Genomic DNA, 16,355 nt, shown 5'->3' with positions numbered 1-16,355 from the left:
AGTAAAGGAGATGGGTAACTCCTGGATTGGTCTTACTATCAAACTATGTTCTTCTCAAGATTGACAGAAAGCAAAAATACTTTCTCAAATTATTTGAGCACTGGAACATTCCAGGAACCATGGGTATCATTTCCACTTACTGGTTTGGTGGTACACAGTGCGTTTCTTCGAGTCTTTCTGTATTATTGCTCTTTTCTCTGGGCCTTGCTTCCAAGTTGACCGCTTTGGCTACTAGTTCCCTTCTAGACTAGGTTTGCGTCCATGCACTGTAGCCTTGCGGCGCAGTGCCGTACTTAACTCAAGTCACAGTCTCTTGCTTACCCAGAAATCCGGTACTATTCATCCTTGATACCTTATTCTTGCTCTTTATGACAGTAAATACTCATCAGCCATGAACGTCGAACGTTGCATCGAGCTTCACAACGAAATCGTGCAGCATGGCTGGATCGGCTCAGGCCGCTCTCCAGAAACACTAACCTCACAATCCAAAAGCTGGTTTCAGTTACATGGGGGAAAGGCCGAAGCCGCACGGTCTGATCTCTCCGCCGAGCTAATCCAATTCCTCGAGCAAGCCCAAGATCCGTATGCACAAGAGAGTGAAACGTGTCTATCATTCTTTCACTGGGTATCTAGTCTCTCTGGACCAGGTTATATGTTCGAATTCGAGGACTTGTTGTGGCCATGTGACTACGAAGCCCGTACAGGTGAGAAGCAGAAGGACATTAGAAGAAGGCGTTTGGTTTTGTACCAGGCGGGGCACTTTGGGACAGGACATACTTGTGGACTGATGTAAGTGAACTTGATGCTGTCGGTAGTATATCAGAACGCCGAGCTTACGAGATTTAGATACGACCAGAAAACAACTTTGTGCATATTGGCTTTAACACTGTATGACATGGACGGTATGGATGAACGGAGATGGTATCCGCTAGAGACCGTCCTTAGCTTCTGGCTCTCCCAGATTCGCCAAGGAAGTGTTCAGGCAACACCAGAAAAAGGAGGCAAGCTCAGAGAAGAATGGTCTGCACTAGGAGAAAACCGGGATCCCTCGAATTGGGTATTCGTTCCGTACAACGAGGTTATGATGAAAAGAAACCTGGAGATCTGGGACAAGCTCGTTGAGGCGATAGAGAGTCGCGTGCCTATGGAAAGCATCACCGCGCAGCCCATATACGGCCTCCTCGAAAACAACGTGCGCAAAACTATAAGCCTACCGCAACGATTTGCGTACAACTTCCTCTTTCGCGCCCGCCGCCCGCGTTTCAAAAAAAAAAAATAGCCCCAGGTCTCCGCGTCATCACCTCATCAGACTTTCCCGACCAACCTTTTCGCTCGCACATGTCTAAAGACAAAGATGAAATACCCCCCATCCTACTCTTTCGATCTGAAATCAACTTCTTCGAAGATCCAACCTGGAGCCCGCGAAATTCTGATGCTCGGAGGCCGCACTTTTACGACTATCGCAATGTCAGAGTCTACCCTTCCGGCTTGTATCTGTTGCCTACTGAATACGAGCACCAAAATCTAGAAGACCAGATCTCATTCATTTTGCCTTTTGCTATTGGGGGGAACGAGTATGCGAAGATGAGTGATGGGCAGAAATTTATGGATTGCAGACAGTATGGGAATGACAGCTTCACACAATTGTACTCGCGTGGGAGACAGTCTCTTGAAGATTTTCAATCGCAGAGTCTAGCGTGTGTACTTGAGAACTGGCTGGGCATGGTCGAAGGAGGTATTTGGAAGGTAGATGGGAATGGTGTAGTGGGTGATATGGAAACGTGGAAGGAGGCAGATACGAAGGAGGGGTGGGAGAAGTATGTTATACCAAATGAGGAGTCATTCCATCATGACTGGGAAGTCCTGAAAACAGCGCAAGACCCTTCTCCTAAGGCAGGCAGGCTTCGATGACAACATCCAGCGCATTTTTGTGGCCCCAGATGCCCTCAATTTTCAGTCCCACAGAATCAAGTAGCTCGCGAAATTGTGACTCAGTCCGCTCTTGACCAGAGAGTGATTGCATAACGTTGACGTCCAAAGCCGTGAATGCCCATGGTGCATTTCGATCGGGTACAAGAAGGTCTTTAATGAGGAGCTTGGAGTAACCGGGCTCCATAGCGGGAATGATGTTGCGAAGTATGCGACGGCATGCATCGTCGCTGCTAAAGTCGTGGAGGATGTGTTGGAGCATATACGCTCTCGCTCCTACAAGTCGCGTCTTAGTATTGATAACAGCACGATAAAATTCTGGTAGTGTACCTTTAATCGGCTGAACTTGGTTCCAATCGCCTACCTCCGCTTCAAATCCGTCTTCCACGGTCCGATCGACGATATGTTTCAACTCTTGCAGAACAAGCCGACCCTTTACTTCTTTTCCCAGTGCTTTCCGCAACAGGCCCAAGTCCCCGGCATCCCCTCCTCCGATGTCTACAAGTAGCACATCGTTATCAGATTTAGGCCCTCCAGTCACCAAGCGTTCATTGAAAGGATAATAATCGTTCTCCCAGAAGAACGGTTTACCAGCATTGTACATCTGGATCATACCGCCGAACCGCGCTCCCATCGCTGGGTCTTCATCAAAGTATGTGTACAGTGATTTATCAGAGAAACCATGTGCATGTTGAAAGGGGCCGTTGTTGATATCGGCGGGATTGCGATGAGATATTGAGTCAAGGAAGGAGGGTACTTTCCAGCCCACGTTGTAGAAGTCGTCGTACCTTTTGCGGGTGCGGTATCAGTAGTGAGGCTTATCAATACTGGTTTTGAATATCAGGAACCTGTTCAAAGACTTACATGAAATGTATAGCATCTTTGAAAGACTTTTGCCTCAAAGAAGCTGAGAGTCGAGTGCTTGTGTAGGTATCGAGACCAACTTCACGGATTGTGCCATTCGCTGCTAGGTGGCGCAAGAAGCGAGCTGGAATACTACGATCAGTATCACCTCAAAATAATGACGAGGCTAAATTGGAAAACTTTCCAACATGTTCGCGATGCAGGCTTACTTACCAACTAACCGCACATCCGCCCCCGTACCCTCCGCAAGCTGCACGCTCGACTTTCCCTCATCGCCATCGCAGCCCAGTGCTTCAAAGATTCCCCATTGTATGCCTAATCGAATAGCTAGATAATGTCCAGGCTGGTTACCCCGACTGTTAGCGCTGGTCACGAGTCACGGATGGTATAGCCCCGCGAACTCGGGCTCCGCGAACTTGGAAGGAGCGACACGACGCGTTCAACCTACCTCATTGAAAGTCACCCTGAATACAGCTTCGTCTGGTCTCTCCAATTCGGTTCTAAGTGCTTCAGCTAATCCGCTGAGCTGGAGACGTTCGGCGTTGCTGAGTTGAGAGCGAAGATTTGGCGCTGCGCTTAGTAGTGCTTTGAGTTGGGAGATAGCGTCAGGCTCCATGATTTGTGGGAGGTGAGCGTTCAGAATGCAGAGGGGACGTGGATGATAGCTATGGATTTCTAACTTCTTCTGTTGTTGGAGGCAATGCGAGGCGTACATAGAAGGACTTGTTGTCGTACAAGCCACCGGCAAATGGAAAGTAGCCAAGAAGGCGTATTGCGCCTGCCATTCCAGGTCAAGCGTGGGAAGGTGCCAACAATGGGGTGCATGGATTGGTGTACATACGCCATGAACACACTTACGAAGTTATGATGGGTTGAACGCCGTATCAATTTTGCTGAGGCTTGGAAATATGACTCTAGGCGGACACCTGCCTAGCGGGCCACCTATACTCTGTCCAACAAAACCTCGCCCTTGCCTATTTTCTTCTTTACACGGGTGATATCCAAATTGAATTGCCCCAAGCAACATGCCATCGCAAGGAGTATTGGGCCTTCGGGAGGAGGAAGTCGTCCTTGGAAGCATCGCCTGAGCGATCGATTGAAGAGACGAGCCAGTGGCATTTTCCCGCCAGTTCTGATCAGACTACCTAGGTAAATTCGAATAAGTAGACAGTGAGGTATTAAAATGGGTGAGTTGTACCTTTTCAGATAATTCAAGACCCTGAGTGCAGTGTGGGTATTGTGAATAGTACTGTGAATGGATAGGAGTCTTTCGACAAGAGTGAAAACACGTGCTTTGACTCGCGTTCTAGTTAAAGGACGGAAGAAGAAGTTTTTGTATACTAAGAATGACACGCAGTGGATCAACTGTTTAGAGAAGACCTACTCGTGAGTGAGATGGTAGCGAGAGACCAGAGCCGTAGTTCTAGAAAACCGAACCGACTTCTCGCGTATGCCTCTTCTCGACTGATTTGCAAGCGCATCTCTGACGACGAGCACGATGGATGGTGTAGGAAGGTATGATGAAACAGGGCCAGCACATCAATATTACATGTCCTGTACCATCAACATGTATATTACAATAAAAAAGGGTATATACAACAATTTCCACCACTTATAGAAGCCTCGTCAGCTTAGCACTATACAGAAAGCCTTCTTCTCGATGCCACAACACGAACATACAAACACCAGAACACCATCCTTTTGCCCATATCTAATCACCTCAACACTCAGTCCTACTCACTGATAAAACCTCCACTTGACCTCCTTACACGCCCACTCCTTGGTGAGCCCCTGGATCCTGTCGACCAACCACCCACTCGACCACTGGTCATCACCAACCTTTCCTCCCAACCTAACCACCTTGCTGAGATGACACTCTCCATCTCCTTTGGTCGTGTACCGCCATTGTAAACAGTCCTCAACTTGCTGGCAGACATTCTGGCAGCGCTCAGAGCTGTCCGCCGCGTCGGGGTGTTTCTCGGCGAGCTTATCCCAGTTAGGCGGTTCTGGTTTTTTATCTTTATCTTCTTTCTTGTCACCCTTCTTGCCGCCCTTCTTCTCTTCGCGTTTAGATTTCGAGCCGGGGCCGGCTTCTTGGTAGATCCGGGAGTCTGGTGGTGGTGTGTTGTCGACCTTGATTTTCTCAGGTTCTTTCTTCCCCTCTGCTTGAGGTTTGGGTTCTTTCTTCTCCTCTCCTTGAAGTTTAGCTTCTTCCTTGGGTTTGTCCTCTGGTTCTCCTAGATCGTGCTCCTGGCCCTCCTTTTTCTTCTTCTCGGCATCCTCTTTCATCTGTTTCTGCCGTCCTTCTGGCGCAACGATCTTCGTGTCCTGGCTCAAGTTGTCCCAGCCCACTTTCTGCGTTTCGATGTGCGGTTCGACAGAGTCGTGGTAAGCGTCGCGGTACAGATATGGCTTCTTCCAGCCATTGGCGGTGGTCCATTTCTTCTCAATATCCCATTGCCTGGTAAGGTCATTACCATCGATATGATGCCACGAGACTGCAGGTGCACACCAGTGCTTCCTGGTGTAGTCCAGTGTACTTGGCTGCTCGCTCTGGAGGAGAGGCCAAGAAGCATAGAACTCGACGTGTGCGTCTCCAAGGGCCTTCGCTAGCATCAGGTCGCCGCAGCATTCTGTGCTTGTGTCCCTTTCCCATTTGGTCTGGTAAATTTCGTCGTAGGATTTGGAGTACCGTCGTAGAGCGCCCTGAGACAAGAAGATGCCTGCTCCGCGTTGGGCTACTTGTGTGCCGGCAATGAAGTAAGGAGCTCCGCTGTAGTAGGGTATCCGGTAGTCCAGCCTGTTAAACCACTGCAGTATGTTGGTCCAGCTCAAGCTCGTGTCGGCTTCGAGGAAGACGAAGAACTTGGCGTTGGGATTCATGTGGTATGCCTTGTAGACCATGGGCAAGAACTTCCACTTGTCCAAGTCTGCCGTCTTCTTCGCGTCCGGCTTGTGCTCTGCATCAGCATGCATAAGCTGGTATTCCTGGAACTCATTGTTCTTGAACTTGACGTCGTGGCTGATGTTATCGAGCGCATCGTATACCTTGTGTCCTTGGAACTCTCCGGCGTGGTCGCTGAAGATGGCGAATGTAGGGACGCAAGACAGGAGGTTGCTGAGATGGCCGCTGAGCTTTTCAATCTCAGCTTTGGACGTCTTGAGCACGACCATGACGTCTTTGGCTCCGTCGGCATCGCTGCAGAACTTGTCGACGACTTGTGTAGGAACTGCTTCGGCGGGCTTCGCAGGCGCAACACTCGCATTGGCTGCATCCGCACTCTTAGAAGCCGGTATGGCCTCGGTGGCTAGTGTTGTAGGGACCGTGATTGCGCTGTCTTCCCATCGTCCGCCATCTTTCTCGTAATCTACAACGCCCGTCTTGGTAGGCGCAGTTGGTTTCGCTTGTGCCTGTCCACCTTGCGCTCCCTTGTCATCCCATCTGTGATCGTCTGTTTCAGTAGGTCGGTCTTCATGTGCTACCGGGCTTGGTGTTGTCGCGAGCGGTGTCTCGATGACGGGGGGCGGTATTATCGGGTCGGTATGCACATTCTTGTGGTCATAATGGTCGATGGCAGGTATCGAAGGTTGGGGGGTTTGGTGCGGTAGGCCGAAAGTCCAGAAGAAAGTTATGAGCGAAAAGGAGACGATGATGATGGCGAGGCGGGAGGGAGTGATGAGCGGCATGGCGGCGATAGGGCTTCCAACGCCCAAGGTACAACTGGGAAGATGATGGAGGGTGGCTCAGAATATTGAAATAGACTATGGTATCAAGACAAGAATAATCGGGTCATGGTGCTCAGAATTGCCCAAGTCGCAAATGCCCCTCTGAGCGATGATCCCAGGAATCATGGGCGGACTGAGGCGGTGGCTCTTCGCCCCTTGGCCTGTGGCGCTCGGTCTAGCAGGCGCGCCGAAGTAGACGCTATCTGCACGCTTGATCTGCGCAACTCCATTTTCCATCTTGGTTGCTGTCGCAGGTGATTGCTTTTGGAAGAAACAAGACGAAGAGATTTCACCTTGCAAGAATCGCGACACGCAGGGCATCGACAGGCTCAAACACGTGGCCAGGGTCCACGCAGCATTCCATGCCTACCTAGGTAGGTACCGCACAGTGCAGTTGTTCGCTCCATCTTCATCGGCAACACTCCACGCTTATGATGCGATTACGAGGTCGTGCCGAACAGCAGAGATAGTCTACAGAGATTAACAATGGTTGTTTCGTCCGAACCCACACATCTTGCGTTATTTTTGGCGCCTCACTACAGCTCTCAATTTCCCTCCCACCGGACTTCTTCCGCTATCCACAGCTTCATTACCCAGCACGCCATCACTAAATCGCGTTTCTTTCCATCTCTCTCAGTTTCCTCCGTCATCTCCAAAACATGTCCTGCTTCATTTGATAGACGTCTTGTTTCCACAAGCAGTCCATTGGCACACCATGCTCCCAGCCCCTCCGTCTCTTCATGCGCAACGACTACACCCTCAGCATCCTCCCACACACCTTTCTTAACACAATAAAGAACATGTTTTTCTGGCTCGCACACCCCTCTGTAATCACAAACATGGTGTTTAGCCTTACATTTTGTAACATGCCAGAAGCGCGTCCACTCGCCGCCCCATAGAGACTTCCCAGAAGTCATCTGGACACTACCAGGGAGCGTTCCGGCTTTTCGACCGCGCATCTCAAATAGATCCATGCTGTAAAGCGTTTCTTCTCCGTTATAAGGGATTTGCCGATCTTGTAGTACTTGAGTAGCTGGTACTGAAAGGGATCGAGTCTCGTGTAGAGGAACTGCGCGAACGTGCAACTTGGGCACAGAATCGTTACGATCGAACTGTCGCTGCAATTGGTATCGTGGAATATTGCGCGTCTTGGTGGCGTATATCAAAGGCGCCTTCAGTCTGAACGCCTTCGTTGGATTTTCTATCGGCGAAAGCTGAAGTATTGCTTCCTTCGCTTCCTGCGGCTCTTGGCCTACCGAACTCTGTTCACGTCTATATTTCGGGAATGTGTGCGAAGATACCAGTGGGCGACGAGCCAGTGTGTTGGTGTTCGGCAGCTGCGTCCTTGATGTCGAGGATGGGCTGCTGCTTGGACGACTCAATTCCGACCATGTGCTAGAGGGAGATGTAGCTCCGTCCGAAAATGCCTCTTCACTATTTGTGATTGCTCCGGTCATTGCGTCGAACGGGTTCTGTTCATCTGCAAATGCCTTGAGAGTGAACGAAGGGTCCACAAGTTGAATCCGGTCGTCTTCGCCCAATAGTGTAGATTCAAGCGACTGTCTGAACATCTTTGCAATTGCACAAGTTAATTCAAAAGGATGGCATGCTATCGCGGCATACCGTTGCCTGCCTCTCTATATCTACTCGCAACGTATGTACGCGTCCCGCGTTGCGGATGCATCAGCCACCACGAGCCATTTGATTCAGCCACTATCGATTCTCAAGTGCAGCACGAACCGATAGTTGAGCACTAGATGGGTGCGGAGTCATACGGAAGCATGGAAGCGATGTGACTAGATAGGCTGTAGTTTGCGGATGTGGCGGAACGAGCTATCAGTAAGCGCCTGAATAAGCGTGAACTACGGGTTGGGTACGCGCAATTTACTGTCTACGTGTTACATCTTGTTGGGTGCAGACTATACTACGTTTGTGACCAACTCAGGCACCGGCGGTTGAATCTGGTGACTGTACCACCTGCCTCCGCCAAAGCACTCTTCCTTTCGTCCTCAAACGAGACCGCTCACAGAATCGGGGCAAAGAAGTTGAACTTGCCAAAAGGGTCATACTCCTTTTTCAGCCTTCTCAACTTCTCCAGTCTCCAGGCTTCATACCCGTAGAGCTCCTCAGTCGTCTCATCTCCCCTCGCGTAATTGATGTAAGCCTCGTAGGTCTTGTTTGTCCCTTCAATCAAAGTATCGCGTATGTCGCCCGCAAAACCCCACGCTGCTGCATCCAGACTAGCATCCTTCTGATACGTCATGAACGGCGAGAACAGCAGCTGGCCGTCTCGGTCCGGGTATGCTGTGCTATCACTAGGTATCTCGCCAACGCGATTGGTAGAGTAGCTTTCAAGTAGGACGGCTGAGCTGCGGAACTCTGGGGGGAAGGTTGCCATAATGTCGAGAACTTTACGGAGAGAAGGATTGTCGTACGTGTCTGCTGATACGGGGACTAGAGAGCGAGTGAAGCCTTTGGTGCACGATGGGCCGTTGCGGTCGGCGCCTGTGTACTTGCTCACACCGGCGAGGTCGGTCACGCCGGAGTCGGTAGAAATGGGCGAGAGTGCGACGAGAGGGTCGGTGTATTGTGTTGGAACGGTGCTGGCGCCTTGGTAAATGACCCAGATGATGACAATGGGCTAGTGACGTTAATTGTGGTGTATGAGTATAGCAATGGATGTAGACTTACGTTTACCGGATCCACTTCGGGATCGAAAGAGAACACAACGTAGTGTTCTAGGCTCACTGACCTGTTGGCCATCACCATCCAGCTGTTCGCGACTGATACAACATCCTCCATCTTGTCGTGTGTATAGAAGTACCCGCTGACTGCCCACTGGTCCACATCTGGCTTTTTGTCATAGATCTTGATCTCAGCCTCAGTCACGACGCCGAAATTATGACCAGCACCACGTATCGCCCAAAACAGATCCGGATTGTTCTCGTTGACAGTGATAGCGGTACCATTGGCGAGAACCATGCGCGCGGATATGAGCTGATCAGATGCCAGGCCGTAACGTCCTTGGTTCCAGCCGTGACCACCACCGAGGATAGGAGAGATGTAACCAACGCAAGCGCAGGCCGTTGTCATCGTTTGCTTGTCATGGGCCCAGAGAAAGTCAGTGACATCGCCATTAAGGATACCACCCTGAATGAGCGCAGTGTCTCCATCATCGGCGATAACGATGTCGTTCATACCCCGTAGATAAATACCAACAGCATTGGTAATGTTGTTGAGGTATGTCGTCGTCGCATGAGCGCCCGAAATGGCATGGAATGGCTTGTCGTTCGCATTGGCGTATAGGATCTATCCTCTGGTTAGCTAAACTACAAGTTGATCGGAGTATGCATTTACGCACAGCCACTTGCACATCTTCCTCTGTTGCAACCTTGACGATCATGTCGTAATGCGGAGTTTGCCCGGCGCCCCATCGTATAGTAGCATTAGCGAATTCTTCCGAACCTGGGTAGTAGACTTCTGCGAGGTCACTCAATGAGGACTCGAAAATTTCGAGAGCTCCATTGGGTGAGTTTGAAGAAGGTAATGCAGTAGCGAAGCAGCCCATTAGGACACTCGCCGCCAATTGCACTTTGCTTAGCATGTTGAGAGGTGGCTCGGGTGAGTACAAGCGCAGTCATTGAATCCATACTATTAGGCTCTGGTTTTATAGTGCCTTGATAGAAGATAACTTGTAGGTGAAAGTTTACGGATTGCACGGCTGACCGACTTGCCTATAGGGGTAGGTGAAGGGCCGCCCTTGGTGTTTCCCGCGCCTCTCCACCGACTCCAACACAACGGAATAAAGAAAACATGCTTAGCTCGAATCCATCGTTCCAACGTAACGAATGAGCCGTGGATGTTGGAGAAGGGTGTGTTCGATGGGTATTAGTGAAGTCTATCCTTCATCTCATGCAGGTACGGCAATGTGATGATTCGTCGTCGAACTGGATCTTCGGAGCAAACCTTCCTCGTCAGATACAGCCAGTGGAGTCATAAAGGTGGACGATGTCGAGATTGATTGAATTTGCAAACGTAGGATCGTCCTGTCTGTAGCGGCACAGCGAACTGGCCAGCCGCGAGAATGGTTGATTGGTTGCTCGTACACCGCCATCGAAGGGAACAGTAGATTCGTGTGGTCATACAAATAACCAAGATTTGATGTATGAACAGGTAGACATGTTGATACTGAGCGTTCTCAATAAGACGATATATCGAGTTCTGTTATATTTCCAAGATCTCGGTGTAGCTCGGGTGACACGTGGTGGATGAGCGATGGCTGAGGGGAAGGGCTCGGGGCCAGCTAGACAACTCAACCTTTCGTCTACATCCGTTGTCGAAGATGAGTACGATTTTCCGATGGATTTTGGCGAGATCTGGCAGTGTGTTGAAGAGCGTGTAAGACTGCCTGGGTTGGCCATGAGCGGAACGGATAACTTTCGTCCCGCTAGCCCCAGTTTTCCACCATCGCTACCCAGGTGTGTTTCTTCCACACCAGTCAGCCTGGGAACGCCCACACCACGCGCAAGATGCGCCCGCTCCTGCATGATCACAACCTATCGTTGTCAAAGCCTACGACTTACGTGTGTAGCGCATGAAACGTGACAGTTGCGATAAACGTGTTGATCGCGATTGATTTCATGCTCCTCGAGCCCTGTGGAACCTCGCAAGGCTACCAGATGGTGAGATGGTTGCAAGATCAGGACGCAATGAGGGCCACGTGGCGAAGCGCCCCTCAGCCGGAGGGGCGTGTGCATCGAAGTGCAACACAGCCTGGTGCGTCGCTGCTTCACGATATATAAGTTCATCCATCGTCCATGTTCTTAACATGCATAGGTTTGCGACATAACCAAATTTTCCTCTCAAATATTTCGAGCCTACTCTCACTTCCTCCAAGATGACATCAAACTCATACCTTAACGATTCCCTCCTCAATCAAGACGTCTTATCGCCTAGCTTGTATGATGCTAATCTACCAGAGAAAGAGGATCACACCTACATGCACCTCGAAGACATGGACACCAACAACTGGCCTCTCGCACTTATGGAGCAACTAGATTGGACAGTGGAATATGGAACGATACCAGAACAGGCCAAAGCCACGATAGGGTCTTTCACCCATGGTTGGAGCCTCTCAGAAAGCAGTCCTAAGTCGTATGTTATTGTGAAGTGCGATTCTCATGCATTACAGACCAACTCATTTGGATGGGGGCCTGTCTCTATGGCTCCTTCCGCCCTGGATCTCATTTGTTACTTTCCTTCGTCTTTCGTATGTTGCCTTGCCTGCGGGTCTATCATGTAACACTCCGCACACTGTAGTACGTTCATCGACATTATGCGTCTAGCCTGCGAAAGCGGCGCACTGTTTGGTCTCCTCAGCGTGGCGGAGGCACCTCCGCTACGCGCTCTCTTTCTGTCTTTACTCAGTTGCGAACTTGTGTTGCACCTAGCATGTTTCCCCTCTTTTGCCCATACGCCCAAGACACGATTGTGCCCCCACCTAGACTATACAGATCATATCTCCCATGGCATTATACTGTTGCTCATGGCGAAGACGTACTCGGGTACTCTGCAGTACGGCTAGGCGGGGCCGTTGCAGAATTAGGGTCTCCTCAGCTTGATTCAGTACCGACTCGAATGTCCACTGAATCCGTTGCGTGTGCTAACGGACAGGCCTTGTCGGAGTCTACAACTTCTTTCCAACGACCGATTGCGTCTGTGTACGCCACGGCTCATTCGCTTCCAGACGACTGCTTTGAAACCCGGGAGAATGCGCCTTCGCGACCGACATACGAAGTATGCAGCCCGACTCTCATCCGATCGAATGAACCGAAGAGCTCGTTGACAGCCGATGCCATCGCTGACATCTCCTTTCGTACCGAGGCTAAGACTGTCTACGTATGCACATACAGTGATTGCAACAAAACGTATTCACGTATGCCAGATCTTCGCCGCCACTATCGAGGATCTCATCTGGAGGACCGCCAATTCAAATGCCGCGCTCTCGGATGCGAGCGGGCTATTCGTGGCTTCTCAAGGAGGGACAAAAGGGACATCCATGAGAAGAAGATGCACATTGACATCGGAAATGGCATTTTGTTATGAAAGAAGTGATGACAAGATGAGCACAAGACATAGTGAATCTGGAAGAAGTGACAAGGCTGGTTAGAAGAAGAAAATGTTCACGATCTCACCTTTCCCAACTTGCTGGATTTACGATGCGACGCGCTAGGCGGTATTATACGCGAGAAACTTTGGTGGCTTGTCGAGGCGGGGCGATCATGTCTTATAGGGCTTTCTGGTTGGCGTCCCTGTTGTTGGAGCGATCCTTTGTATATCAAATTGAGGGATGCCTCTGCTATCAGCGAACCGATGCATGCTGATCAGCAGGCCACGTTACCTGATTCTCTTTGCTCAACTTCCTGTTTCGGACATGTGATTGCGCATCGGTTTGCCCGCGCACGATCCCCATATCCGGGCCGCACTCCGACTCTGGTCGAACCAATGACTCGAGCTACTTTTGTGTTTCAACGGATAACAGCGCATTATGATCTCACGGTCCCATTCTTTACCAATTTCAATGTGATCTGCTCGGAAACTACATAGTTTTGGACTGACTGTGCTCCCATAGCTGTGAAATTAACTTTTGGCAATGCCAAATTCCTCACCAGTACTACGGCGTTATTTTTGGTCCGAAGTCAGGCCTAGACGGGCCGCTAGACCCCATGCCACTTGGGGAAACACCTACAGCAGACAGGGTATCAACATGCCCCTACGAAGTAGTTCCTTGCTTGAGAGCACTGGGATTAGGGGCCCAAGACAAAACTTTGGGGGCGGAGTCTGGGCGTGCTCCTCTTTGCTGCGCTGCCCGCTGCATTACCTTACCTCGTGCCTTGTTTACTCGATTTTGATTACCCATCTGCGCCCGTCTCGTCTGGCCACCTCCGCGGGAACGAATTAACAACAAATCGTAAAGAGAAACCATGTCAAGGATCGCTTGTGCCTGGGCGGACTTAGGCGAAGATGCCGCAGGCGCGAATCAGTGGTACGAGGGTACGCATGTACCCGCTGCCCTTGCAAAGATCAACTCTACGGCCCGCACTGCAGAGCAGGTGGAAGATAATACATTCGCAGAGGTAGCTGCAATCGAAGGCAGCCTCATGACTATCTATGATCTACCCAAACACCAAAGCGCGCAAGAGTTGGATGCGCAACTATGCCCAGCCTTGGACCGACTTCCGAAAGAGGCGATAATAGAGACGCGGGTTTACAATGAGTATGCCAATTGGTATGGGGAAGAATGGCGGGGCGGTACGTGTCCCACAAGACCATGACACAAGGATATACTATGGTGACTTACGCCCTGAACCAGACTCCCGCGATATCCAAATGTGGATGATAGTCCTATGGCAACCCGACTCGGAAATTCATGACGAATTCTTAGCATGGTTTAAAGATGAATTTGCGCCTGGCATGCTCAAGAATCCCGAACTACTCCGCACACGCATCTTCAAGCTCGAGCACGTATCCAGAATCCAAGACCAGAAACACAAACAAGTAGACAAAGCATCGAGATATCAGTACATGACGTTCTGGGAGTTTAACACTGAGGAGCTGCCATGGGAGATTTTGGTATACCTAGGGTCCTCAGAGGGATGGAGGTACTACGTTGAGGGCGGACGCTTGGTATGTTGGAAGCTTCTAGGCCTAGGAGAATCAATCAGCTAACCGACTGTAGTCATGGCAAATGGGACAATTCTTGGTAAGTAATATATATTCTGACATCGGGGACGCGGAATATCCTGCCGTCAAGGGGGCAAGAATCATTGTAACCCTGGTCATACAGGAGTCGTGAACCTCGTCAGCACCAATGTCAAGCTAATGCAATACAGGAATATCAGGATCTAGACGACGATACAAGTCAGCATAGCGGAATTGACCCACTAGACGGACGATTGGATGGAGAGCTTGAGAAAACACCATGACGAACAACTGGTATCACGGCCTAGGGTTGAGAACCTGGACTAGTCAGGACTGGCCATCATTTTGCCATTGGTATAAGGCGTTAGAGTAATACCCCAAATTCTATTCTCCATACAAGCTTCCTGTTTGAGCCATACGCTGCTTGACCAGCATACACGTAGCATGTGAATGCTGACACCCTACTTCTGATCCAATTCGCCCTTGTCTGGTATGTAAGGAGGGGTACCAGGTGTGACCGTTGGTATGGAGCGATAGGATGGCGCACTGGTCTGAGCATGGACTACTCCAAGCATATCAATAGAAACCTGTTCCAAGGCAATCTTTGCAACAGATTGCGGCTTCTGCGCTCCGCTGAGGCCGGATGGGAGATTTTTGAGATTCAAAGTGTTTGACTTGTGAGATGAGCTACGTGCTTCCTTCTTCTGTTCGGCCTCGCCTAGCGGATGATCGCGTATAAGGTGTGATGCGAACTCATGCATGTCTGGCGCAATGCGATCGTTCATGCTACCCGCTCGTAGCTTCCTTCGCGATGCCATCTCGAAGCTTGTGCCGAAGATCAGGTCCGATGACTCCTGTGGAGTCAACCCTGGTTGCCTGAACGGGCTCCCAGGCGCTTCTGAGACGACAGAACCAGTCTGCTTCCCACTGACTTGGTGATGTTTGGTGGTCCCTGATGTGTCACTTCTCAAGTCATTGACGAGTTTGATGGTACTGCCGATAGTGGTTTTAGGAGTTCTTCTTGGAGGTTCTGTTGGTGCTGCTTCAAGGCTCAGTCGATCCAGTTGATGTTGTGGGATCGGAAGCGCGCCTGAGCAATAGGCTCATAATTTATTATCTACGGGCCTTTCTCGTAATAATCGATCCCCGAATCAACTAGCCTTATGCCGTCTAAGGGTCTGATTTGGAGACCGACAACGATCCACCACGCCCACTCCTCCATGCGGATCATTTTGTGGCTTCCGACGTGAACGCCTCCGTTTGTCAACAGGTCGACGTACGGTGGACTCTTTGTTCGAGCTTGAGCTTAATCCCTTAGCTTGAGACGGAGCCGTGCCGTCGCTCTTAGAACGCCTGTCAGAGCCGTCGTCGCTTAGATCGCAAGGTTTGAAATCTAGCCTCTGTAAGTCTACTTTGCTTTTTGTCCCTCTATCTGGCGTTGGCGGGGTTCGGCCCTTTTTGTGCCTCGTGCTGCTGCTCATTTTGTAGTTACCAGTATGCTCAATGCCGATGAAACTTTGTCGCTCGTCTTTGTCGAGATTGGCACCTTCTACATTGGTGTATAGCCTGACTTTGCGTCCGCCACTGTCTGTACGTTCATCGCCGACCTGATAAACACATATTCGTCCCTTTCTTCCGCTTTCGTATCTCTTGCGTGCGCATACGTATTGCGGAGTAGATCTTTCGTTGCAATTGCTCGACGTGCTCTGTGGCGATAGCAGAGATTTGATGGCTCCTCGTATTCCATATTTTGCAGTTGCATCAATGATCATAGCCATAACGTACGACTTTAGGGTGCAGTAGCGATGGAAATAGTGGTGAGATGCTCATTGTGAACATGAGCTTGAACGTAGGCTCACATTGTTGTGTCACGACTACCGAATCAATACTCAGGTCGCAGTTGCTGCTGCGTCTTTGGAGAAGCTTTGTCGAAGAGAATTGCGTGAGCAAGTACGGTGCGTACGCGACGTAGCCGCCGAATCTGCTATACTGAGAACATCTTAATGGTCCACTGCATCACTAGCTTACCTAAATCTTCATTGCTCTCTCACCTAGGCAGTGCTTCAACATACTGATATGGCTCTGAGATGTCGAACTCGTTGATTGTTGCATGCTCGATGATTGTTAACCTTGAT

The 16,355-nt window shown here is 50.3% G+C and overlaps 9 protein-coding genes across 9 annotated transcripts; 4 read left to right on the top strand and 5 right to left on the bottom strand.

The window, feature by feature from the left end:
* Positions 1-391: 391 nt before the first annotated feature.
* GT037_006413 (uncharacterized protein) lies at positions 392-1,279 on the top strand (the record flags this gene model as incomplete). The annotated part of the gene is made up of 3 exons (XM_038931460.1): positions 392-582; positions 634-789; positions 847-1,279. 3 exons carry the CDS (start codon positions 392-394, stop codon positions 1,277-1,279), a joined length of 780 nt encoding a protein of 259 aa, XP_038785957.1.
* A 59-nt stretch (positions 1,280-1,338) lies between these two features.
* GT037_006412 (uncharacterized protein) lies at positions 1,339-1,911 on the top strand (the record flags this gene model as incomplete). The annotated part of the gene is made up of 1 exon (XM_038931459.1): positions 1,339-1,911. One exon carries the CDS (start codon positions 1,339-1,341, stop codon positions 1,909-1,911), a length of 573 nt encoding a protein of 190 aa, XP_038785956.1.
* On the bottom strand, positions 1,889-3,409 carry GT037_006411 (s-adenosyl-l-methionine-dependent methyltransferase; the record flags this gene model as incomplete). The annotated part of the gene is made up of 4 exons (XM_038931458.1): positions 1,889-2,717; positions 2,794-2,917; positions 3,007-3,136; positions 3,242-3,409. The coding sequence occupies 4 exons, from the start codon at positions 3,407-3,409 to the stop codon at positions 1,889-1,891; spliced, it is 1,251 nt and encodes a 416-aa protein (XP_038785955.1).
* A 1,121-nt stretch (positions 3,410-4,530) lies between these two features.
* Positions 4,531-6,480, bottom strand: GT037_006410 (uncharacterized protein; the record flags this gene model as incomplete). The annotated part of the gene is made up of 1 exon (XM_038931457.1): positions 4,531-6,480. One exon carries the CDS (start codon positions 6,478-6,480, stop codon positions 4,531-4,533), a length of 1,950 nt encoding a protein of 649 aa, XP_038785954.1.
* A 584-nt stretch (positions 6,481-7,064) lies between these two features.
* On the bottom strand, positions 7,065-7,976 carry GT037_006409 (uncharacterized protein; the record flags this gene model as incomplete). Its single annotated transcript, XM_038931456.1, has 1 exon — positions 7,065-7,976. One exon carries the CDS (start codon positions 7,974-7,976, stop codon positions 7,065-7,067), a length of 912 nt encoding a protein of 303 aa, XP_038785953.1.
* Positions 7,977-8,542: 566 nt separating this feature from the next.
* On the bottom strand, positions 8,543-10,123 carry GT037_006408 (fad-binding domain-containing protein; the record flags this gene model as incomplete). The annotated part of the gene is made up of 3 exons (XM_038931455.1): positions 8,543-9,160; positions 9,211-9,828; positions 9,881-10,123. 3 exons carry the CDS (start codon positions 10,121-10,123, stop codon positions 8,543-8,545), a joined length of 1,479 nt encoding a protein of 492 aa, XP_038785952.1.
* A 671-nt stretch (positions 10,124-10,794) lies between these two features.
* On the top strand, positions 10,795-11,124 carry GT037_006407 (uncharacterized protein; the record flags this gene model as incomplete). Its single annotated transcript, XM_038931454.1, has 1 exon — positions 10,795-11,124. One exon carries the CDS (start codon positions 10,795-10,797, stop codon positions 11,122-11,124), a length of 330 nt encoding a protein of 109 aa, XP_038785951.1.
* A 2,378-nt stretch (positions 11,125-13,502) lies between these two features.
* GT037_006406 (uncharacterized protein) lies at positions 13,503-14,504 on the top strand (the record flags this gene model as incomplete). The annotated part of the gene is made up of 4 exons (XM_038931453.1): positions 13,503-13,830; positions 13,892-14,205; positions 14,258-14,281; positions 14,412-14,504. 4 exons carry the CDS (start codon positions 13,503-13,505, stop codon positions 14,502-14,504), a joined length of 759 nt encoding a protein of 252 aa, XP_038785950.1.
* A 177-nt stretch (positions 14,505-14,681) lies between these two features.
* Positions 14,682-15,998, bottom strand: GT037_006405 (uncharacterized protein; the record flags this gene model as incomplete). Its single annotated transcript, XM_038931452.1, has 2 exons — positions 14,682-15,074; positions 15,501-15,998. The coding sequence occupies 2 exons, from the start codon at positions 15,996-15,998 to the stop codon at positions 14,682-14,684; spliced, it is 891 nt and encodes a 296-aa protein (XP_038785949.1).
* Between the last annotated feature and the right edge of the window lie 357 nt (positions 15,999-16,355).

The sequence above is a fragment of the Alternaria burnsii genome, assembly GCF_013036055.1.
Source record: "Alternaria burnsii strain CBS107.38 chromosome Unknown 752, whole genome shotgun sequence".
NCBI classification, from domain to species: Eukaryota; Fungi; Ascomycota; class Dothideomycetes; order Pleosporales; family Pleosporaceae; genus Alternaria; species Alternaria burnsii.
The sequence above is the reverse complement of the archived record's forward strand: the minus strand, read 5'-3'. Positions and strand labels throughout refer to the sequence as shown.